The sequence below is a fragment of the Mus pahari genome, chromosome 11 (assembly GCF_900095145.1).
Source record: "Mus pahari chromosome 11, PAHARI_EIJ_v1.1, whole genome shotgun sequence".
Classification (NCBI taxonomy): Eukaryota; Metazoa; Chordata; class Mammalia; order Rodentia; family Muridae; genus Mus; species Mus pahari.
In genome coordinates, this window is record NC_034600.1 from 50,633,373 (window position 1) to 50,658,366 (window position 24,994).

The 24,994-nt window shown below is 39.4% G+C and overlaps 1 protein-coding gene across 2 annotated transcripts; it reads right to left on the bottom strand.

Annotated features, from left to right (window-relative positions):
- Positions 1-120: 120 nt before the first annotated feature.
- Positions 121-23,421, bottom strand: Ccdc152 (coiled-coil domain containing 152). Of its 2 annotated transcripts, XM_021208812.1 has the most exons (9): positions 23,399-23,421; positions 20,703-20,791; positions 17,435-17,540; positions 12,166-12,234; positions 10,757-10,821; positions 8,571-8,673; positions 1,880-2,007; positions 516-599; positions 121-243 (listed from the first exon to the last, which is right to left on the bottom strand). In XM_021208812.1, exons 2-9 carry the CDS (start codon positions 20,787-20,789, stop codon positions 121-123), a joined length of 765 nt encoding a protein of 254 aa, XP_021064471.1. In that variant the 5' UTR covers positions 20,790-20,791; positions 23,399-23,421. The 2 variants fall into 2 exon arrangements, with proteins under 2 accessions (XP_021064471.1, XP_029399951.1); XM_029544091.1 differs by lacking the exons at positions 8,571-8,673; positions 10,757-10,821.
- Between the last annotated feature and the right edge of the window lie 1,573 nt (positions 23,422-24,994).

Genomic DNA, 24,994 nt, shown 5'->3' on the forward strand with positions numbered 1-24,994 from the left:
GTGTGTGTCTTTATTGTTCAGCATGCTCACATTGAAAATAGAAGTGAAATTTTAATGTCTTAAAAAACAAAACAAAACAAAAAAAACCCTAAGTTGTAACTAATGCATTAAGTGCTCTGCTCAAAAACGTCTCCGCGTGAGACGGGTGTCCTTGCAGGCTGCGAGGCGCTGCTCTAGGTCTCGGATCGTGTTCTGCAGACTTGCAATTTCTTTGCTCTTTTCTTCCTGAAGATGCTGAAGCTTCTAAATGAAGCAGAAAGAAGTCTGTCACAGCAACTTAGAAGTAAGGTTAGGGATGGTGAACTACAAAACAACAATCACACACTTGTATTTTAAAAGACTATCTTACTCTGAAAGGCCTGCCCCTTCATTTTTTGTGTGATTTAAAGAGAAAAAGTATTTTAAGGCTACAAAAAGATTTTAATATATTTAAAATAAACATTAGGTAATTTTTATAGGAACATCCTAAGACATTAATTTTCTCAAGTTATAGTCACGGGACAGAATGCACGTACCCTTCTGTAGATACTCTGTGGCAAAAGAGTAGCGTCCGGATATGATTTTGATTTAGTCTGAGCTCTTGCTAGTTTAGTGTCAAACTGAACCAAATTCAAAAAGAGAAAGTTATTAAGGGTGTTATAGTTTAAATACTTACAAACCATGTTTCTACAGGAAAAGTATGCCTTTGCTATGTATTTTATAATTGAACACATTCCATTTATCAGACAGAGAATGGCTTATCTCATAAGCCATTTTTTCCCCAGTATTTTACTATAATTCTTCCTTTTATATTTATCTGAGCATGTCCTCTGAGAAAACCAGAATAAGTTTTCCATGAGCTTGTGTTCTGGCTTAAGGAGAGAACGGACAGTTACAATGAAGATAGATAAAGACATCTGAGTACTATTCAAATAGCATAGTTAGACTAGACTAGTGACGTGGTCCAGATAACAAACAAAATGCAGCTCCTAACTGACAAATTACAAGTTGGTGGTACATCCTGAAATAAGGCCCGTTGTGTGTCAGCTGACCATCCAGCCCTCTCTCTGGAATACTTGACTAGGATATGGCACCAGCAGTACAGCTGCACAGTGGTAGTCATAGCAACAGCAAAATCCCTCTGAAGCAACAAACATGTTCCCGCTTCTGCCCCATATGGTTACATACAGACTCCTAACAAGTACCCTAGGCATAGCAAAGTTCCTAATAAACAAATAGTAAGTTATATCAATTAGGATCTGTGAATATTTGTAGAATGTAAATTGGAAGTAGAGATGAGTGCAAGTCATGGTATACTAATTAAAAAAAAAGATGTTGGTAGAATTTAGAAAAAATGCAAAAGACAAGTATTCTGTTAATGCATCAGTATCATTGAGATTCCAACACACAGCTGAACAGCTCATTGAAAAGAATAAAGAACTAGAGAATTTATGAGATACACTTATTTGAAATACATTTAAAAATGTTTTAAAGGAATTTTGCCTCTTGAATATATATCTTCATAGGAATATATTATGGAAAAATGTGTCTTGTTTTTATCCCAGATAAAACAAAAGGGTTCCATGTTTTCTTCCAGGGACAGAAATCCTGAGGGTCCCTGTGCCCTTCCCTTTCTGGGATGATGGCCGTATGCTGCCTGCATAGACTAGCCTGTAAGACCAGGTGCCTCCTGAGTTATTGCTCTCATTCACAGAGGAAGCAATCTTCAGATCAAGTGCTAGAAAGCCAATGTCCTGTGGCCCAAGCATGGCTTTTGCTGAAGAATGAGAATGTGTGGTGCTTTCTATCTAGGTCTGAAACTTGCGTCACGGCAATAAGAAATAAAGTGTGGTTTACACTAAGGAGTGCGCTCCCATTTAGCCGACTCATAGACACCTACTTCTAGATGCAGTTTGAGGATCTCAGTTTGCTTTTCCTTCTCCTGAGTCCTCAACTTTGCATTTAACTCTGAGATTTCCATCTCCTTCCTTGCCATTAGTTCTTTGTGCTTTTCCTCATTTAGTTCAACTAAATAAAACAGAAACAAATTCATTCACTTAACATTTCAAAGTTATGTGATTTCATTTCTTTATTTTACATTTACTTACTCATCATGTTTATTGCTCACCTGTGTACTAGGCATTACACTAAACACTCCATGCAAACTGCACATGTTGCATGCTTTCATTGAATTTCTACTTTAGGTAGGAGACAAACATTAATTGCAACTGTGATTGGATGATACAGGAGAAACACAGCAACATGATGACAGCTTGGGAGGAAATTATATTACTTGCATTTTCCATCACTGAAACAAAATACCCAACAAGGAGCAACTTAGGGGAAGAAAGTTTTATTTTAGTTCATGGTATGAGTGGATTCAAGTCACCATGTGGAGAAGATATAGGTACGGTGGCTCTGTAGTGCTGGGAGTTGGCAGTGGCTGCTTGGTCTCAGTGGACCAGGGAGCAGACAGATAATACAAGTGGGGCTGGACTATAAAGCTCAAGGTTTACCACCCTGGCGACGCACTTCCTCCAGGCAGGCTCTACCTCCTAAAGATTCCACAGTCTCTCAGAACAGCAGCAACTGGGGACCAAGGGTTCAAACATGTTAGCCTGTGTGGGACATTTCACACCCAAAAGGTAAGAGAATTGTTAACCAAATTTGTTGGGTGAGCCTAAGATGGAATGGGCCTTTCTCAGGGTGTTATCTTTAAGGCTGAGCTGCACATAAGAGTCATTTTGCTAGGTACAATTGTTACATCAAAGGAGAGCTGATGAGAGAAATGCTGGCTTCGCCTCAGGAGAAAGGAACAAGAGGTACATGGTAAGCCCACTACCAAGAGGTTGTTTTACACTGTGGGTTTAATGGGAAGTCTGGTTGCACAGCTTTATCATTTGTATGCATGTCATATCCTAGACTGTACAAAGCACATCCTTGTGAGGTGTGATGGTCTGAATAAGAATGGTCCCCATATGCATATATATATATATATATATATATATATATATATATATATATATATATATATGAATGTGTAGCCTCCAGGGAATGAATGGCTCTATAAGAAACGATTAGGAAGGGTGGCCTTCTTAGAGGAAGTGTGTCACTTTGAAGTTTCCAAAGTCCTTGTCAAGCTCAGTCTCTCTGCCAAAGGATCAGATACAGCTCTCAGCTGCAGCTCCAGCTCCTGCCTGCCAATCGCCAGGCACTCACCATGATCATAACGGACTAAACCTCGGAAGCTAGAATGTGCTTACATTTTAAGTTTATTTTTAAGTAATGTGAATTTTATTAATAAATCGTATTTTAAAATTGTGTGTATAGAGTAGTTTTATGTATTTTCAATAAGGCATGGCATAGTATTTGAAATACAAAGGTATTTTAAATGAATAAATTATTTGTGCTCTTAAGCAAAAATAGCTTACAAAACAAGAACCGCAGTGGTTGGGAAGGGACACAGGTTTGCACTGTTAGTTTAGAAAGTCTGAACTATTACACTTGATTGCAGACCTGCAAGGCCTTGCTGTACTTTCCCAATCGATCAGGCCTCTTTCCTGATCAACATCACACCTCTATGCTTCGTCAAATTTCCTATTCTCTTGTAGCTTTCTTATTCTTGCTAATAACAGATCATCAAGGATAGGAGCCTCAAGAAAATCTCTTATTTTAATATATGCCAATCAGTTCACAAAATCCACCAATAAGCGACTTCTATTCACAACTACTCCATACTTAGTTTCAGACCTCATTTCCCCCATTTGGACTATATATCTAGTCTCTCGACTGTCACTGCTACATCAAGATCACAAACCCACTGTTGCCATGTCAGTCACTCTAAATACAACTGTACTCATGGCTATCACCTTCTCAGAAACCTTCATTCACTCCAGATTTTCTTACCCAGACAGAATTGTCAAAGAATGTATCCTTAAGCAACAGTCTCTCTCTCGCTGACTGAATTGAAGAGACACGAGAAACCTGCACATCAAACCCTATACTCTGCTGACCCTGTGTGGAGTCAGAGCAGTGAGCACTCCCTCCCCCTGAAGACCACCCCCACGGTGTGTGTGTGTGTGTGTGCGCGCGCGCGCGCGCGAGTGCCAGCCTTGGGAACAGGAAAATCAGCATACCCTAGCCTCCACATCACTGAAACTCACACCCGCTTTTGATTAATAACCAACATCTCCTGTGCAGATGGCTCCTGCCCTTGAAAGAAACAGAACCCAATGCCCTTGAAATGATAATAGCCCACTCTTAGACTATGAAAAGGAGACAATTAAGTGTTCCCAAACAGCTGTGGCCAGTTGTAAAACTACACCAGCTTCTGATAGCACAAGTTACTTTTCCTTGGTCAGAAAGGTGCCTTTCCAGCTGCTCGGTTCTGCCCACACTGTCTGAACAAATGATATCAGGTTTGAAGGATGGCATTCCCTTACCCTCTCATGGAATGAATGCCAAGGCTTGAACTCTCCCTTGCTGTTTTTGCCTTTATTAAGCCCCCTTCACTTAGACCTGGGACTTCACTTTCCTGTTCCATCAGGAAGGTTGATGGCCCAAGCTAGAGCTTGAATAAAGACCCTCATGCAATTATAGTGGGTTGTGATTCCTGGTGGTCTCTTTGGGGTTTTTACAATCTGGGCACAACAGAATCTTTTTGTATAATATAAAGTAAAAGCAGGAAATAGGCAATCACGTCCTAACATGTCCAATGTCTTCCTCTCTGAGTATCTGTCTGGAGGCCTGTGGTGGTTTGAATCAGTCCCTTTCCCCCAGTTGATGGTGCTGTTGGGGAGCTAGTGTAGTCTTGCAGCAGGAAGTACATCAGTGGCGGTGAACTTCCAGTTCACTCTGCCTGCTTTGTGCTTGCAGATGAAGACATGACTGATCTCGTGGCTTCTTGTTCTGGCCACTGGCTACTATTATGGATATTACTATCCTTCTGAAGTCTTTTAAGACAAATAAATTCTCCCTTTTATAAGTGGCCTTGGTAATGGTATTTTATCACAGCAGAAAAAAAGTTACTACTAACTTACTAAGAAGCTAATGTCAGAGAGTATGTGAAGACCCTAACTGGGTTGCTATTTTGAGATATGTAGAAGGCTAGAACTTTGAACTAGAAAAGCAATTGACTGCTAAAAGCAGAGCTTAATGGGCTGCCCTAGTAGAAACCTGGAAGACAAGTAGTGCTGAGAATAGTGTGGACTGTAGAGGCCCTTGCTCAAGAGGTTTAAGAGGGAAACAAGGACTTTATCAGCAGCAGAGCTAGAGGCCATTCATGTGATATTTTGGCAAAGAAAATGGCTGTTTTCTACCTGTGCCGGGAGATGAAGGGAATTTCACGACTATATAATGTTGGGCACGTGGCATGGCTGCTGCTCATTTCCCTTATGCAGATCTATTATGAAAAAGAGCAAGTGGGGAAAAAAAAAGAACCAGAAAATAATAGTTTGGAGAGAAAAAGAACAAACACTAAGTAGTTTAATGTTACAGCCAAGGCAAGTGCTGAAAACATCAGTAATTGTTAAGGAAATTAGCACAGTTAAGGAGAGGCCCCTTGTCAGTTAAGCTTTCAACTTGTAAAAGGATAACGTCCAAGAGGAACTGGATTTTTAAAAAAGCTACGAGGCCTGGAGAGATGATTCACCAGTTAAGAGTGTTCTGGCACAGGACATGGGTTCAGTTTCTAGAACCCACATAACAACCAACAACCATCTGTAATTCAGGTTCCACAGAATCTGACATCATTTTGTGCAGGGAATGCATGTATATATTACACAGACTTACATGCATGCAAAACATCCATATAATGTTTTTTAAAATATTTTTTAAAAGCTGCTGCAAATGTGATTCAAGGGGTGAGAGTAGATCCTAAGCTGGCTCTCAGCTTAGCAGTGTCATCCACATGGTACTGGCTTGGAGGTGTGAACGCAAGTGAGGATGTGTTGGGATTATTCCTCTGTGGCTTTTGAGAGCCACTGCAGCCAATGTGTGACAGTGTTGGAGGTTCTGCAGGAAGGCTCTGAAATGCCATTGCATAAAGCTGTGATGGTAGAAAATGCAGTCACTGTACATGGTTTCCACGTACCTTTTGGTTACAGTGGAGACCCAAAGATGATGGAGATGTCAGACCATGAGATGTCTGCCAAAGAGAGCTCTATAGAGGGAGGAGAACCTGCCCAATACTCAGTGCTTCTCAAATACCACTCAGAAGTTAAGTCTTCTGACACTCAAGACAATCTCTTAATTCTGGCCGTAAAAATTTAGAAAGCAAGTTATATATTTCCAACACACGATGGCACAGAATATACATTATCATTTTAAAAGCTAGGAATGGGAACATAGAGAGGAAACACTGGAACAAAGCAAGTCCAAAACCCAGGATGACAAACTCCAAACTGTAACTCCAGGTGCTGTGTCTGCAGTTTTGCGGTGTTTTCTGAGCACATAAACGTCGACCTAATATGACCACATTTGAATTCACTTTCCAGGCCTTAATGTTAAAGTTTTGCAAACCATGCAATTCTTTCTGGCTTCTGACTACCAAGGAATATTGTGTGTCTTAGATAGATTTGTGCCATTACAAGCTATATAATAGTGGTTTCATATGTAAAGTTGAAATGACCTTTTGATTTTATCACAGGTAACAAATGTGCTTTATATAGTTTGAAGTTTTTACAACAATGATCTGAGAAGTTCCTAGAGATACTGAACTGTGCCACCATACCAGGCTTCCTTCATTTATGGTAATGCTTCTGAGATGTCATACTGAGGAAAACCAGTTGCCTGTTTCTTTTTATTGTTGTGGGTAGATGCACTATGAATCTTAAAACACTTGTACTAGTTAACAATTTGTGTGATGACAATTCTGGGCTACTATGAATAAAGCTGCTATAAAAATTTAGTTAGTCCTTCCTCTAACTCCTCCATTGGGGTCCCTGTGCTCAGGATGCTCAGCTCAGATGGCTGGCTGCAAGAATCTGCATCTGTATTGGTCAGGCTCCTGTCAGCAAGCACTTCCTAGCATCAGCAATAGTGTCTGGGTTTGGGGTCTGCAGATGGGATGGATCCCCAAGGACTGAAGGAGTTGAAGGGGTTTGAAACCCCATAGGAAGAAAAACAGTATCAAACAACCAGACCCCCAGAGCTCCCAAGGACTAAATCATCAACCAGAGTACACTTGGAGGGACCCATGGCTCCAGCTGCATATGTAGCAGAAGGTAGCCTTGTTGGGCACCAATGGGAGGAGAGGCCCTTGGTCCTGTGAAGGCTCGATGTCCCAGTGCAGGGGAATGCTAGGACAGGGAGGTGGGAGTGGGTGGGTGGGTTGGGAAGCGCCCTCATAGAAGCAGGGGGAGGGAGGATGGGGGAGGGGGCTTGAGGCGAAAGTGGCATAACATTTGAAATGTAAATAAAATAACCAAAACCAAGAAACAAACAAACAAAAACCCCAAACCCCAAACCATTCAGGCAGGTCTTTGTATGTTGTATGCTTTCACTTCTCTGGTAAATACCCCAGAGTGGTGTTTTTGGGTCTCAGTGAAAATGTTATGTGGTGGTCATGGAAATGAACCTCTTAGATCACAGGAAAAAAAATCAAAACAACTTTTAGCTGTTTTAAAAGATTCAAAGTTATGTCTAATTATGGACTAATGAATTTGAAATGCTGTATTACTCAGGTTAAAGGTTTTCTCTTATGCTTATTTTCATACTGTATACCTTTGGAATAGTATCTGTTCAATTTTTTGCCATTTTCCTGTGGATTGATACATACTGCAGAGAGCCCATTAGTTATGGGCCTCCCTCCTCTGCCTCATGGGCTGGGATTATAGGTATCTAGGCCTGACGTCAAGTTAATTTTTATATACAATGTTCATAACAAACCAACCTACTATATATGTGCAGTAAGAGCTGCTTTACTGAAGAAAATTAGCAAAGTTATATTCCATATAGCTAAGGATATAATTAAAAATGTTTTTAAATCTTTTATAATTAATTATATAAAGATGCTGTTTTCACATTAGGCAGAATCGAGCACAGTATTGGCTAGTTTTGTGTCAACTTGACACAGGCTGGAGTTATCACAGAGAAAGGAGCTTCAGTTGAGTAAATGCCTCCATAAGATCCAGCTGTAAGGCATTTTCTTAATTAGTGATCAAGTGGGGAGGGCCCCATGTGGGTGGTGCCATCCCTGGGCTGGTAGTGTTCTATAAGAAAGCAGGTTGAGCAAGTCAGGGAAAACAAGCCAGTAAAGAACACCCCTCCATGGCCTCTGCATCAGCTCCTGCTTTCTGACCTGCTTGCATTCCTTTGGTGATGAACAATGTGGAAGTGTAAACTGAATAAACCCTTTCCTCCCCAACTTGCTTCTTGGTCATGATGTTTATGCAGGAATAGAAATCCTGACTAAGACAAGCACACACATGAATAGAATTTAGAACGATTATATTTATGTTGCATAAATATATAAACAAATTGAAATGCATAAAGACAGTTTCATTCAAGAATACTACTATTGGGAAAATAATATGCACCCTTAAATTGTCATGCTATGTCAGAATTCAGTAAGTTAAACATTTTAAAATCACCTTTTCTCTGCATATCCTGATAAAGTTTGCTCATTTCGGTTTTGTGTTCCTCCTCTTTGATTTTCATTTCACTTATAAGTTTGGCAATATTATTCTTATATTCCTAGAAAGTAAAACATACTCACTTTCCATAAAGTAGTTATGATTTTTCATAATTAGAAAGGTAAATATCCTAGATATTAATTTTTACATGTAACTATAACCAATACTTTTTATTTACTTCCAATTAATTTTTTAGTAGGCACACACAAAATAACAAGCTTCATCATTCACACATATGTATCATCTACCTTGCTCATGTGTGTGTCCATTTTCTTCCCCTCTCTCAACTGGTCCTTTCCCTTTGTCTTCTGCTAAAGAGACCTCTAGATTCTGCATCACAGAATGTGTTTTATTAGGTTGTTCTTCCTCTTTGTGGTTTCAGTGTGGACTATCCTCCACAGGCTCATGTGTCGGGATACCTGGTCACCAGATGGTGATGCTGTTTTCAGAGGCTGTGGAAACTTTAGAGGCAAGGCCTTGCTGGAGGAAGTGAGTCACTGTGGATGAGCTTGGAGATTTGACAGCCTGCCTCCACTTTCTGCTTAAAATCCGCCTCCTGACTATGGCTGCAGTGTGGCCGGCTGCCTCATGCTTCTGAGGCTGTGCTTCCTCTTCTGCTGTGATCTGATGGATCCCCTTAAACTGTAAGCCCCCTTTCCTCCCTCTCTTGAACTGTTCCTTGTCAGGTATTTAGCTGATGCCACAAGAAAAGTAAACAATGCACTGTCCATTACTCTTTCTTGTTCTTCCTCCCCACTTTCTTTAGACTCCTTTGTCCTCTCTATCATACTTTTATTTTTATCACACACACTCTCTTTCTCTCTCACACACACCTATATACATACAATCACATGCTTATATTCACTCACATACTCACACACACTCACAATACACTCACATTCACACACATACACACTCTCACATATACTCATACACTTATACACATACACTCACATACACACACTCACATACACAGACACACTCACACACACGCATACATTCTCTCTCACACACACTCATATCCTCACACACTCACACACATATACTCTCACATATACATTCACATACACATATACAGACACTCACATACTTATACATACACCGTACACATACATTCACACACAGAGACACATTCACACTTACACACATACACTCTCACACATACATTCACAGTTACAGACACACTCACACACACATAAACTCACATACTTACACTCATACATGCTCTCACACACTCACTCATTCTCACACACTCACAGTGTGACTTGGAAAGGAGCAGGGAAGAATTAAGGAAGGAGGGGAGAAAAAGCAGAGACAAAGGTGGGAAGAAGTATCCTAGAGACACTAAAATAAAAGGCTAAATCCTCCAAAATTGCAGGCAGAATGCTTTTCTTACTGGACTCAGAAGTCCCCGGTTGGTCACTAGAACAGGCCAGTGTTTTCTCAAGAGCTCCTGATACAGGAACTTTTCAAGTTAAGAGACGATCCTTCAAGCTAAGCCTGTACAGACTTCGCCTCAGTTTAGGAGAGCTTTGACTTTGCTCTGTTGACTTTTGGCTATGAGAAAAAGGTGATACAAACCTCCTCACAGGGTAGAGGGATAGGGATTGGCATTTAGTTTATTTTGTATTTTTGAGGCACTGTGTTATATGTTCTGCAGTTGCTAACACTACACTGTTCCTGAGAGGGAGAAGAAAATGTAGCAGAATATAAATGGCCCTTGGGTGGAACTAATTTGTGCTCTACATAAAGTCCCCATTATTTGGATGGTATAATGATTACCCAAATCACAAAGAATACAGACTCACTTCTTTTATAGTAAAAGAATTAAAATTATTAACCATCAGAATATGCTCTGAAGTAAGTCTGTTAGCACAACTAAAAACTATGTAGCAAAATAATTGCATCTCTTCTTGGTAAAAAGAAACAGTACGTAAGTGATATTAGTACATTATTTTTTGTAAAAGAGACTAGGATTTGCAAAAGTTATTGTTCATATATTAAATATTTTTACATATGTAACACATATATATATACTACACTTACATAATTTTAGTGATATTTATTAATTAAGACAACTTGCTTTTTCTTTGAATGAACAAATGCTTTTCAAGAGTTTAACTGAACACAATAACGTAACTCACCTGCTCATGAGATTTTAACTTCTCTTTCATAAAATCAACATTTCTTTTTAGTTGTTCATTTTCACCTGTGTACAAATAATCAAGTAATATATTATTAAATAGCACTTAAAATTATCACGGGGATATCTGTAACATTTAAGTTGCTGTTCATGCATGAGCTCATTAAGTATGCACCTAACACTGCTATACACTGGAAATGTAGGAACACAAGAAGTTACTGCTTCTCATGGACCTTAGTGATGTCAGATGCAATAGCTGTATTAGATAAACCTTTCACAGTGCTGTGTTTGAAATACTGTGAGAACATGTGGGGGGAAACCTTGGTCATCTGACACTGGGAAGGGTTAGGGTTAGGGTTAGGGTTAAGGTTAGGGTTCTAGACACAGAGAACGAGCAGCAGAGGATGGGTTTGAGGGAAGCACATTCAGAGGCCAGTGTGTGATGGGTTCCATTGTAATTCTAGCTCTTAGGGCACTGAAGCAGAAGGACTGCTGCAAATTCTGGGCCCATTTGGGCTAAATAAAACCCAGACCAGCTTACACTACAAAATAAGCCTCTGTAGAAACCCAAGGGGCAGGTATGGAATGGCAGGATGGTTCAGTGGACAAAAGCTACCACCTCCAAGCCTAAGGACTTGAGTTCAATTCTAGGACCCACAGGTTGGAAGGAGAGAACTGACTTCTGCAAGTTGTCTTCTTACTTACACACAAGCACCATGTGATGTGTGCCCCAGCACCCACACTCACCCCTTGTTTTCCCTCAAGTGAAAAACATGCCAATAATAAGAAAATATTTTCAGCCAAACAAAACAATATTCCCAGTGTTCTTTCTCCTATAGGCTGGAGACAAAATTTCTAATACATGGACCTTTGGGGCACATTTTATATTCAATCTGCAATGAATATTAGTGTACAAGAACTTGTGTCTCTGATTTTTATTCCTTTTTGTTCATATCTTGGGGTGGAATTTATGAATCAAATGATAATTCTATGTTTCATTTTTCTGAGTAATCACCAGTTTGTGGTAACAGCTACATTAAATTCCTACCAGCAATACAAATATACCTTGTGTTTTGAGACAGGGTCTCTCAGTGGTCTGGAGTTTCCAGGCAGGTCAGGCTTGTTGGCCCCTGGATGAGCCACAGTGGTCCACTGTTTCTGCCTCTCACCAGTGTGGGGTTGTAAGGTGCAACTGCAGCACCTGGCTTTCTTTTACTTCCCCCTCCCTTCCTCCTTCTCTCCCTGGCACTCCCTTTTGCTTTCCTTTTCTTCTTTCATTTCTTACCACTTCCCTTCCTTCCCTTCTTTCTTACTTATTTGAGACATGGTTTCTACAGAGTGTACACTTTATTTAATCAATTATCTTTCCAGCATCCAAACATGGTCTTAAGAATAATTTCTCTAACTCACCTTTCAAATTGTGTTGATGTTGAACAGTCTGTTGTAGCCCTCTTATCATAGTATGAAGAGTGATACATTCTAAAACACAAGATACATTTGTTTGAAAATCTTAATAGAAAAAACTGAAAGAAAATAATATTTAACTTAAAATTATGTGATCTTAATAAAGCAACCAGACATCTCAGGATGAATTATAATAAATGGTGTTTTATTTAGGGCTACTATTGCTACAATGAACCCTGGAGGCAGGAGCTGATGCAGATGCCATGGAGAAGCTGCTTACTGGCTTGCTCAGCCTGCTTTCTTAGAGAACCCAGGTCCATCAGCCCAGGCATGGCACCACTGACAACGGGCTGCCCCCCCCCCCCACTGATCACCAATTAAGAAAACACCCTAGAAGCTTGCCTACAGCTTGATCTTCTAGAACTGTTTTCTCAAATGAACCTCCCCCCCCCCGTTCCTCTAATACTTTTATTGATTATGTTGGAATTTCACATCACTCACTCCATCATATTCATTTCCTAGTCCTCCCAGGTCCACCCCCCCCCAACTTTATGACTTCCCAACCAGAAGAAGAAGAAGAGGAGGAGGGGGAGGAGGAGGAGGAGGAGGAAGAGGAAGAGGAGGAGGATGAGGAGAAGGAACACAACTCCAACGTGGTCAAATGTCCAGTGGCCAGTCCCTTAAAGACAACTGAGTCCTTTCCCACCTGCACACCAGAAGTCCTCAATTGTGAACACATACACTACAGCATCCTTATCACTTTTAAGAGTGCTCTGTGCTGCTTTCCCATCTAGTCTAATACTTTCTTCAGAGGGGTTGGTAGTGGAAGTGGGGGTTCATACTGACACCTTCTATCTCCATCTTTCTTAACCATGAGTCTGCAGTCATCAATGCAACTGAAAAAAGGAGCTTCCTGAACCTTAAAGTCAGCCAGGAGTACCAACCACAGACATTTACATGGTCTCCAGTGTCAGCATGTGCCACCAACCGCAGCATGGTCTTCAGTGATAGTACAGACCAAAGGCATCCACATGGCCCTCTGCCACAGCTTAGACTACAGGCGTCATAAGAGCCCTAAGCGGCGTCACAGGCCAAGGACAACACTATGGCCTCCAGGGCAACATGAGTCAAGGACACCAACATGGCTTCAGGTGGCAACACAGTCTACAGACATTAACACAGTCCCCACCTGCAGGACCATGAAGCCAGACATGGTCTTTGTCAGCAGCATGAACCATGAATATCAACATGGTGACTGCACAGGTTACTGACAGCAACATGGCCCACATACACTAACATGGCTTCATACGGTGTCACAGACCATGGACATCTGCATGGCCCTTGGTGGTAACGGGTTTCTTTGTAGCTTTCAGCCCTACAATTTTCTCTGTAGAGCAGACTGGTCTTGAACTCAGGTCTGCCCGCCTCTGCCACAGAATGCTGGAATTGAAGGAGGGTACCACCCCTTCCCGGCAAGCTCCCTCCTTTCTGAGGACTCTAGTTTGTGTCAAGGGGATATACAACTAGCCAGCACAAACAATAAGTACTTTATAATCACCCTTACGTGAATTGAACCCCAACATTTTGTAATTACTTTTCTAAGGCACCATACAGTACAAATCTTCCCATGTGCCTTAGCAATGTCTTTCCTGAAAGCGAATTACATGTGGACATGTCTGGGAATCACAAAAAGTGTTTGCATGCAACGCTTCCAGGAACGCACACACTAAGAAGAGATAGACAAGTCACAGTAAGGTTGTTCAAAGGTGGAGGGCGCAGCTACTGAGGAAGTATAAGGTGAGGATTTTGTTACTGCTGAGCAGTAAGTTCTCCAAGATTCGTAACTAAATCCTGGGCTAGAGGCGAGTTGTGAAAGGGTTAAAAACCCAAAACAGTGTTCCAAGGCATCAGCTACCTTGGTTCCAGGTCTTCAAAACAATGCAAAATATTTTTTTCAACCATGATGATTATTTTGCAAAAGTCCAAAGCCTAACGACTAGCACCAGGGACTACTACTGTGGGCTGTGCCTCTTCCCTGCTCCCCTGTCTGTCCCAGTGACTCACACAGCTCTCCATCACCTTCTCTTGATGCTGCTACTTCCCACTACCAGAACGTTGGTTAAATTACATTTGCTTGGTAGGCATTAGCTGATAACCTGCTTCACATGTTACCATGTTAGATGATATAATAGGAGAGATGTGTTCGGTAAGTACTTCTCCTTATCGTAATGAACATCACTTATTTGAAAGAACCTAGCAATTAGTGAAATAAGGTAGCTGAAGTTTCCTCAGTAATTAGCAAATGAAATTCACCATGAAGCTCTGTGCATACTAGAGTTTTAAAAAAGTATTTTAAAAATTTGAACACAAGATGGCAGGCTTACCACATTTTTCCCCATAATAAGTTAGGTAGCTAAGGAATTCATGAACTACAGTACCATTCAGTGATTTAGAGCAAAAGCTTTTCATTATCTTTGCAAACTTTAATCTACATTATTCTTTCTTCCAGAACTTATTATTCTGTCCTATTAAATTTTTCTTGATTATTAAGCTATTTCTTAATAATTTAGTACACCAATATTGATTTTAGTGTAAATTTAGGATCTAGTATTAATTATCAATTTGTGTATTAATAAATACTTCATCGAGTAGTTTGAAATAATTAAATGCAATTAAAGCATCACTCCCAGCCTTGGACCTGAAATGTCTCCCAAAGGCTCATGGACTAAAGGTTCGGTTCTTAGCTCATGGAGCCACTGGAAGATTGTAGAAACTTTAAGAGACAGAACCTAGCAAGAAGTTAGGTTACTGATGCATGCCTTCAAAGGGAAGAGAACTGTGGACCCAGCTCGCTTCCTCCATTTTATATCCAGGCATAAGGCTATGTGTCATGCCATCATGAAGTACCAAGCCCAAAAATGGGGTCACATGGTCATGGACTGGACACTCCAGAATTTTAAGCTCAAATGAACTTTCCTTCTTTTTTGGTTGATTTAGCCCAGGTGAAATATCAATTCAATGTTTTTGAGGAGCTGTAACAAATGCAAGATGTTGATGATAGGGAAACTGGGAAAACCATAGAACACGTGGGAATTTTTAATACTTTTATCCATTTTTCTCAGTATTTAAAACTCTTCCAAAAAGTCTACCAATTACCAAATTCAAACTAAAATAATTTGTTATGATTTTGACATAGGTTAGAAAAGCTTTTCCATAATAAAAGTACTTTAAAAAAGTTTTTATGGTTTTATCTTTTTGTCATTTAATAAAGTTTTAGATGTGCAGAAAATTGCAAAGATTATACACATATACACACATATACATACATACATACATACACACACACACATCTACATCCTATAGCCAGTCAATAGGGGTCTATTATTCTACTATTAACATTCTACCTTAGTACAGTATATCTTTTACAACTAATGAACCAATATTGATATGCTATTAACTAAAACTAATACTTCAGTCATATTTCCATCAGTTTACTTCTTTTGCTATCTTAGGAGGCTCTCCACCATACCACTGTATATTTATTTGCCATGTCATCTTAGGCTTCTCTGCTCTGACAGTTTTGTTTCTTTTGCTTTAATGGCCTTCATAATGTTGTGAACTATTGGTCATGTCCTTCTGTGGGTCACTTACCTCATGATTAGAATGGGGCTATAGAAATGAGAAGTTTACAAACATAAAACATTGTTTTCATCATATCATATCATATCACATCATATCAATCCTATTACAACACATCACATCACATTATATTACATCAAAGGTGCAAGGTGGTAGTATGGTATTAATTTTGATGTCATTGATCCTGTGGCTGAATTACAGTTCAGCACCATGTAATTTATGTATTCCGCCTTGTTATGCTGTTTGCTTCCCTACAGAGTGGGAATTACTTTATGAGTAAGTGTGCCTGGAGTCATGCTCCACCTATCTGAGAACAAATTATCTATATGAGACAGTTGGATTCTGCCACACTCAAGAGCTGTTTCTTACCTTATTATTTACTTATGAAAGCAAATTAAGGCTATTTGTATTGCATTATGGGTATAATTCAACAATGTTCTATTTTGTTGATGTAAATCACTCCTGCTTTAGTCATTGAGAGCTCTTTCAGTTATTTTTGACAAATTCTATCATTATGGGTTTATTTTTTCATTTCTTTTCCTTTTAAAAAATATCTTTGAGATGAGAAAGTCTCTCTCTCTATATCCATAGTTGGAGTGAATTCACAATCTTCCTCCTTCAATCTCCAGAGTGCTAGAATCCTGTCATGTCACACCACACCTGGCTACTCTTCTGCTGGAGTACTGTCTTTCTTGTGACACTACAAGACACTTCTCCAGTCTTACAGTGTACATTTAATCCTAATCCTACAATAACCCCGTTCTTTTTATCAGAGAAAGGTATTAGAAGATAAGATCTAGGGACTGGATCATCCTACTAGGGCCTCTCAGAGACACAGCGAAGATGGTACATGCTCTTCACTGTCAGCCCTGAAAACACATTTACAAGCGACATATAGACTGAGCAGGTTGAACACATATACATATATTCTTATGACAACAATTAAAGAATAAAAGAGGCTAAGTATTTGAAAGCAAGCAAGCAGGGATATAGAGGAGGGCTTGGAGGAAGGAAAGGGGAGGGGAAATGATATTATAATCAAAAAAGAAGTACCACATAAAAAGAAAGTATATTGCATGTAGTTTCCTTTTAAATGTCTCCACATTTTACCGCTTTCTTTGTGTGTGTGTGTATACATGTATGCACATGTATGCCATATGTAAGTCAGAGGACAGTTTTGGGTAGTTGATACTGTTTTACTGTCTTTCCAGTATGTGGATTCTGTAGATCAAATTCAGGTCATCAGGCTTGGCTGCAGGTGCCTTTTCCCCCTGAGCCACCGTGTCAACTCACAGCTTCAGTTGTAACTCTTAAAACTGGTGACTCATCAGTTTATGAGGTAGAAGCTCTAGTTTTGCCTCATGTGGTTTTGTAGATCTGTACTAGGTCTTCAAGTTGCTATTTCTTATATGGGTAGAACCTGATAGAAGACATAACTTCCTTCATTCTGTTTTTGTTTGTTTGTTTGTTTGTTTGTTTTTAACCTATTTTGGAGCTATACTATGATGTGCTATGAGACAACACTCTGGAAAGTTCTATATGCATGTAAGGTAGGTTACAAACGTTGGGTATAATGTCAGAAACTGCATTGAGCATCCTCCTTGATTATTATTTCTTTAGGCAGCAAAGGACTGACCTTCTTTCATCGAGGTCTCTTTCGTCTGCATTATCTTTAATAAACTCTTAGTCTTCTCCAGCTGAATATCCAGAAGGTTGTTCTTTCCAGCAGTTTCTATCATTTTCTGTAGAAGAAATTGGGTACATGATATCACAAATCAATGACACCATTTTCATTCTTCTGTTAAGAATATGAAGAGAAATGAGAAGACAAACCATTTAACATCTGGAAGTCTAATAATTGAATTTGGGATGTAGTTTCAAATAAACCATACTGTACCAAGCCTTCAATTTGTCACTTCTTACATGGGCAGCATCTGGTAGGAGACTCAACTTCCTTCATTCTAGATTTTCACGTATTTTGGAGATATACTAAAAAGAGTTCAGCAAGACAGCAGTCTGGAAAGTTTTATGTGCACTTAAGGTAGGTTACACATGCAGGAAATAATGTCAACCACTGCAGTGAGCACTCTCATTAGATGAGTATGACTTTCTGATTTACTTTCTATTTTAAAAGTAATACAGAGGGTTTGGGAATGCAGACCAGAGATAAAGTGCTATGGTAAATTCATGAAGCCTCCTTAGATTTCAGTTACAGAAACACACACACACACACACACACACACACACACACACACACACACACACACTCGAACATGTGCACATGTACACACTCACTCATGGAGAGTGGCATGATAAAATATTAATTCAGTCCATTATAAAAAAGAAAAAAAATATGAGCTAACCTGAGCAAATTTCTTTCAACTATTCAACTTTCAGTCCCATGTCAATCCCAGGCATCTATCAAGCATAAAGGTGGATGGCTACTGTCAGCTCCCGTGGAAGCTGATGCAGGAGGGTTTCCTGAGCCCTGGCATGGTTTATGTCCAGCATGGACACTACAGTGAGCTTTTGTCTCAAAACCTAAACCAACACAAACCAAAACCATCTCCGTGTATTTGTTTCCAGAGTACTCTCTGATGGCATGACTATGTTATTCATTCTGTTCTGCACTCATCTGCTTTACTTAGCACTATTATCTGGGAGGCGATGTCACAATCACAGATCTGCTGCACTGTTTTTACAGCTATCTTGAGTTTTATTTTTGAAGATGCTATCAGGGAAAATTCATTGTTTATAGTTTTTCTATTACAGACAATAAATAAGCAATTGGAATACGTCTCTGGTTTCTTTGTAAGCTGTACAATAAGCTTCCTTGAGCTCTTCAGGTTTATCAATTCACTATCAGTACTGTGTTTTACATACATCTATCCACTTCCCTATTTCAATCTTTAGCAGGTCACATTGTATTATTTCATCTGTATTACCACTTATGTATCTAAGAGGTAAGATTCTTAAAATCAGAACACCATATCAAATTAAAAAATGGACAATTATGTTTATTTAGGATACTTGAGAATATGATAGTGTATTTTCAAATCAACGTCTAAACACTTCTTTCTCATATGAGGACTTACTTCCTTTACCTGGTGCTATATTAATCCCAAGACTAGAGATTTGTTTGCCAAGTTTTAGGCAAAGAGATGTAAAAAAGAATAGACAGAATAGAAAAAAACTAAATACACCTATGTTTTATATTACAATTGATCATTATGGTAGAAGACTGGAACACAAAACTTCACTTTTCATTAAAACTATTTTGGAGTTTCTGGGGTTCTGCCATTTCCCCTTTAACAATGGCAAAATACATCAGTAATTGCTTCCTTGCCCCAGGAACCTTTTTTATTTGTCAGTATGAATAAGGAAAAGTGAGAAAGTGCATTGTGCAGGAGTAGGTAGAAAGAATGGAAGAGCCAGAGGATGAGGTCAGGTGCTGTGCAACACTGTCTTCTGGGCAGGAATGGCTGTTCTACTCACGGACTCGCAGGAGCGAGGCCTGCACAAGATCAAGCCAGTCAACATTGCAGTGTGAGAGGGAAGGGCCTGTGGGGCTCTGTCTCTAGTTGAGGAGCTCCTGACAACTCACACAGGTGGGAGGGGGTAATCTCTTAGGAGGTGGAGATGGCTGCAGGTAGGTGGACCAGATTCTGATGGGTGACCTCACATCGCTATGCAAGCAGGATACACCAGCTGCACTTAGGAAGCTAGAAGAAGAGGAGGAGGAGAAGGAGGAGGAGGAGGAGGAAGAGGAGAAGGAAAAGAAGGAGAAGAAGGAGGAAAAGGAGGAGGAAAAGAAGGAGAAGGAGGAGAAGGAAGAGGAGGAGGAAAAGAAGGAGGAAGAGGAGAAGAGGAAGAAAAGGTGGAGAGGGTGTTGGGGAAGTACTGGGTTAGGGCTCCATCCTCCACAGCATGTGTGTGGGGAATTTGGGTTGGATATGATCAAGAAACATTGTATAAATAAATATATGAAATTGTCAAATAAATAAAATATTAAAGTTTAAAAATACAGGAAAGGGTTTAGCAAAACATATTTTCATTATCCAAAGCTGGCTCATTTTTTTTTTAAATTAAAAAGCATGGTTATTTAACAAAACGATACATTTTAGTATAATAACAAACAGTGAAAAAGAGTGAGTTTACTGGTGTTTTCAAATTCCTAGCATGCCATTCTTTGAGATTTTGGGACAATAAATCAGCATTCCTATGAATTCTCAGCCTTCACAGCTTTTTAAAAAAATTATTATTATTATTTTATTCTTGAGACAGGGTTTCTCCGTGTAGCCCTGTTGGTCCTAGAACTTGCTTTGTAGAGCAGGCTGGCCTTGAACTCAGAAGATCTACCTGCCTCTCTCTTGGGAGTGCTAGGATTAATGATGTGTGCCACCATAGCTGGCCACACTTTTATTATTAAGCTAACATAGTTAATATTCATTTTTAAAGACTAAACAAATAATAAAATGCCTACATGAAATACATTAAACATGAAAAACACAACAAAATTTGAGTCTCCCAGTAACAGCCTCTCATGGAATCAATTGTAGACACTGACCATTCTATTTTTAAAATTGAGACTTTTATTTATTTTTATTTTATGTGTTTGTTCTGACGGCATCTAAGTGCACCATGAGTGTATAGTTCCTTTAGAGGCCAGAGGAGGGTTTGGCATCTTCTGGACCTTGAGTTACAGTTAGCTGTGAGCTGCCAAGTAGGTTCTGGGAACTGAACCCTGGTCTTCTGAGAGCAGCCAATGTTCCTAACCACTGAGTCATCTTTCCAGCTCTAGCTCACTTTTATTTTTAAATGAATATTTCTTTCTTCCCACTTTCCCAGTTTCTCCTTGACAAAAGCCTTTTTTGTTTTTCTGTAGCCCTTGGCTCTTTACATACCTTTTCTATCTGTGAGAAGTCATCTATAAGTTTGTCAAGATTTACATTGCTGATTTTCTTCGTGCATCCTTCACTGTTTTGATCCATGCCTGGAATAATGAAGGATAGACAATACTAAGTAAGAAAGATGCCAAGCATCACAACATTGGTCATAATTCAAACACTAAAATAATTGTCCTCTGAGCTCCATTTTACATGGAGAACTTTTGGTATACTCAGGATTAGCTGCAGTTAAATGCATTCTTTTCTATATTGTTTTCCATCCTCACCCCTGCCAAATTTTCTGTAAACATATCTAAAATTTGTGTGGCTATGTGTGTATGTATATTACAATATTATATATTGTATAAAATTATTTGTTTATATTTAATAAAGTCTAAATGACTGCATTATTAGATTTTATTATCATCTATTATTATCTCAATTACATATAATATACACATAATTAATATAATATATATTTATAATGATTACATTGTCTTTGCCTTTTAGCATGAATGGATTTAAAATCTGATATATTATCCAATTTAAGGTATAACTTTTAAAGGTAAGCATTCTCACTTAATATGCTAAACATTCTTGTTTAAGAGTTTTCCCACACATATTCTGTTAGCCTGCTTGTGTTTTATATTTTGTTTAATAAATAAATGATACATAGAAAATAAAGTACTCACAAAATACTACTTTTTTGTATGCTTTTGGGATTACATAAAAGCATACAAATAAAGCTTTTGGGTGGGTATGAGTAATGTTTAGTGACTGCTGAAATAAAGAGCAACTTTCATTTTTAACTCTATGGAACAAATCATAAAAACACTTCAGAATCCCAGAAGTGGATTCATCCACACAGGATGGGGAAACCAAATGTAGCCAGCATTTAAATGTGGGAGTGTGAAGGCGTCTTACTAGAATCAAGATTAATATAATATCAAAGTGTGAAATATTGCCGGGCGTGGTGGCACACGCCTTTAATCCCAGCACTCGGGAGGCAGAGGCAGGCAGATTTCTGAGTTCGAGGCCAGCCAGGTCTACAAAGTGAGTTCCAGGACAGCCAGGGCTACACAGAGAAACACTGTCTCAAAAAAACAAAACAAAACAAAAACAAAACAAAAAACCCCAACAAAGTGCAAAATACTTGGCATTAGATTTTTCTCACATAAAAAATGGTGGTGAAATAGAGTTTTGAAACTGAGCTATTCTAGATTTGGGGAAAAGACCACAAGCCCACGTATTGGATGTGAACTAGTCCAAAATAAATGGTATTCAAAATACTTTTTTTGTGATCATACTCTTGTCAAACTGGACATTGCCTGACGTTACTCTGTCAAGAAATTCCACTTTCTTCTTTTTATGTTTCTTGACCTTAGCAGCTTTTAATGGTTTTGAAATCTGAATTTTGGTTATGTACTTCCAGTTTAGTGAAACATTTGCAATTCTGTATTGCATATCAGTAAAATTATATTTCAAATGCCTTAGTGAAAACTTGTTCCTTATGGTAGAAAAATAATCATAATAGACACCCCCCCATAACAAAACAGTTTCATTCTTTGTTGAGCAAAGTTAAAAAAAAACCCACTAATTGATATTGTTACTTACACTAGAGGAAAATCTGAAGTATTTAAAAATCTCTCTCTTTCTTTTTCCTTTTTAGTTCCTATCGTTTTAAATAATTTGTAAAAACTAATTCTGTCTTAGAACCAGACTCCTGAACCAAATGCATTTTAATTTGAGTCTGAACCTTCTCCAGCTGTTTTTCTTCATAGAATATATATACCTTGTAACTAAAGCTGAGGATGCTTGCTCTGCGGAAGCACATTTGCTTTGCAAGTCCCCCCCCCCCCCGTGTGTGTGTGTGTGTGTGTGTGTGTGTGTGTGTGTGTGTGTGTGAGATAGGGGGTAGGCAGTGGTGGACTGGACAGGAGTCCCCATCACAGAAGCTTAACATTAATATTCCGTGTTCTATTTTTTGCTATATGTGTCGCATTCTTTTCTAGATGGTTTTCAAGGCAGGGTATCTCTGTGTATCTCTTGTCTGTCCTGGACTTCATTCTGTATAACAGGTTGGTCTGAAACTCATAGAGATCCTCCTGCCTCTGCCTCCTGAATGCTGGGATTAAAGGCGTGCATCACCACTGCCCGGTCATTTCTAGATGTCTTAATTGCCCTCTTCTCCCAATGTCCTAGGTCCGGATTCTTTCAATGAATTTGGTTTTGCCTAGAGAAAGTTGGTGACAGGTTAGTGATTCAGTGCTTATTGAGTTCTCTACTTAGCAGGGACTGATAATGACTTTCAAGGCTCAGTCTCCACCATGTCCACTGGCAAACAGTTTCATTTCCTTCCTCAGCTCGGTGGCTGTTGATGTGGGCATCCCAGGGCTTGCCTCCTCCTCTCCAGTCCCACTCAGTTGGGCCCTGGCCAGTCCTTGTAGGTGCCAGGAGTGGGACTCAGGTTGTTCCCTGTTGTGTCTTCTGAGCTCTCCGAGGCTTTGCTCTCAGACCCTGAGGCTAAGGACCGCCATGGCCTCCCATGGTCCTCGGGGGCCCAACAGACGCGCAGGGGTGGTGGGTGAGGGCTCCGGTGTGAGAGGAGTGGCTAGGAGAAAACTGCAGGAGTCCAGGATACTTCGAGGAGGTGTCAGGAAAAGAATCAATGGCAACCTGGGATTCGAATCTCCCGGGAAGAGCTTGGAACGTACCTGCTGCCAAGGCGCGATGTCCAGCCTCCTGCAAAGTTCTCCGGGTGCGGGTGGCTGGTCCGTTCCGGATTGTAGTCCTCTTCCGGGTGGGAAGCAGGGTCCCTCACCTCTGGGTCCGACGTTCTCCTGGCCGGTCAGCACCCTCTCCTAGAGGATATCTCAGAGCCCTTTATCAGTTTACATCTTCCTAGGTGCGTTCTTGGATTTCTTAGACCACGGAACAAACACTCAGCCACTGCCAGATTAATCACTGTTTTGGCAACTTAAAAATGAACCAGCTTTGCTTGATTTATACGTCAGCACAATTAAATAAATAAGAACCCATACTCATCCATGTGGTTTATATGCCCTTTAAAGTATCAGATTCAATTAATAGATAGTTTCCTGTCTAGTGTGTTACTGATTTAGTGATTCAGGGCATGAACTATAACGTAAGTTCTAGCTCAGCTCTTTATCTACCAATGTCTTTGTCTTGGGCAACCTAACTTTTTTTTTTTTTGTATGTCCCAGCTTTTTATTCATATAGTATCATTAATAAAAATTTCTACTCATTAAGGTTGTTCTACCAATTAAATGAATTTTCTCACTTAAAACATGATTGGATTTCTTGCTTCAAGTGTTCAAAAATTATCATAATTTCCAATGCTGTCCAGTAGTAGCTGAAATGTATCTGCTGCAAAGGTATTTGAATGAGAAATAAAAACTTAAATTTCATTAATTTCATTTTTCTATAGAATTATTATTTTTTCAGGCAGAGGAATGTAAACAGTAATAGGATTATTCATATTTCATTATTTGAAAGTTTAAGGTATGGCAAAGCATGAGAACTGGATCCAAGTGTGAGTCCCCACTGCGTTGTTCAGGAAAGTTTTCTTTAGCATTGGTACCAACGCATAGATAGGGATATTAAAATTAAATTGATGAGGGAACTGGACAGTAGAGGGGTAAGATGTAGCTGCTGGAATTTCTGGGTATCATGGCGGATCCGAAAGGATTCACCACCGCAGGAATCAGATTTAATACGGCTGACAAGATTAGGGTTTAGCTGTTGTGCCCAGAGACTGAGTTACCATTGTTTCTGGGGAAAAAAGAGAAAAAGATGAGATTCTTTACATGTTCATCAGGAATACTGGTCTGTAATTTTCTTTCTTTTGTTGTGTCATTACTTGGTTTGAGCATTAGAGAAATGCTGCTTCATAAAAGGAGTTTGGAATACTCTGCCCCTTCCTTCCTTCCTTCCTTCCTTCCTTCCTTCCTTCCTTCCTTCCTTCCTTCCTTCCTTCCTTCTTCCTTTCTTTCTCTTTCTTTCTTTCTTTCTTTCTTTCTTTCTTTCTTTCTTTCTTTCTTTCTTTCTTTCTTTCTTTCTAAATTAAGAAGCATAGGTTGTATATATATTTTTTCCTTTTCTGTGTGTGTCTTTGATGGGCTGGTTGAAGTTGTTGATCCTTTCTTGGTTTAAATTTGATTATTCATGACAGTCTTGATGTGTCCAATTCCTTTTAGATTTCCTAACTGAATGGAGTACACATCTTTAAAGCATCCCTTTATAATATTCTGAATTTCCTTGGTGTCTATTGTAATGTTCCCCAATTCATG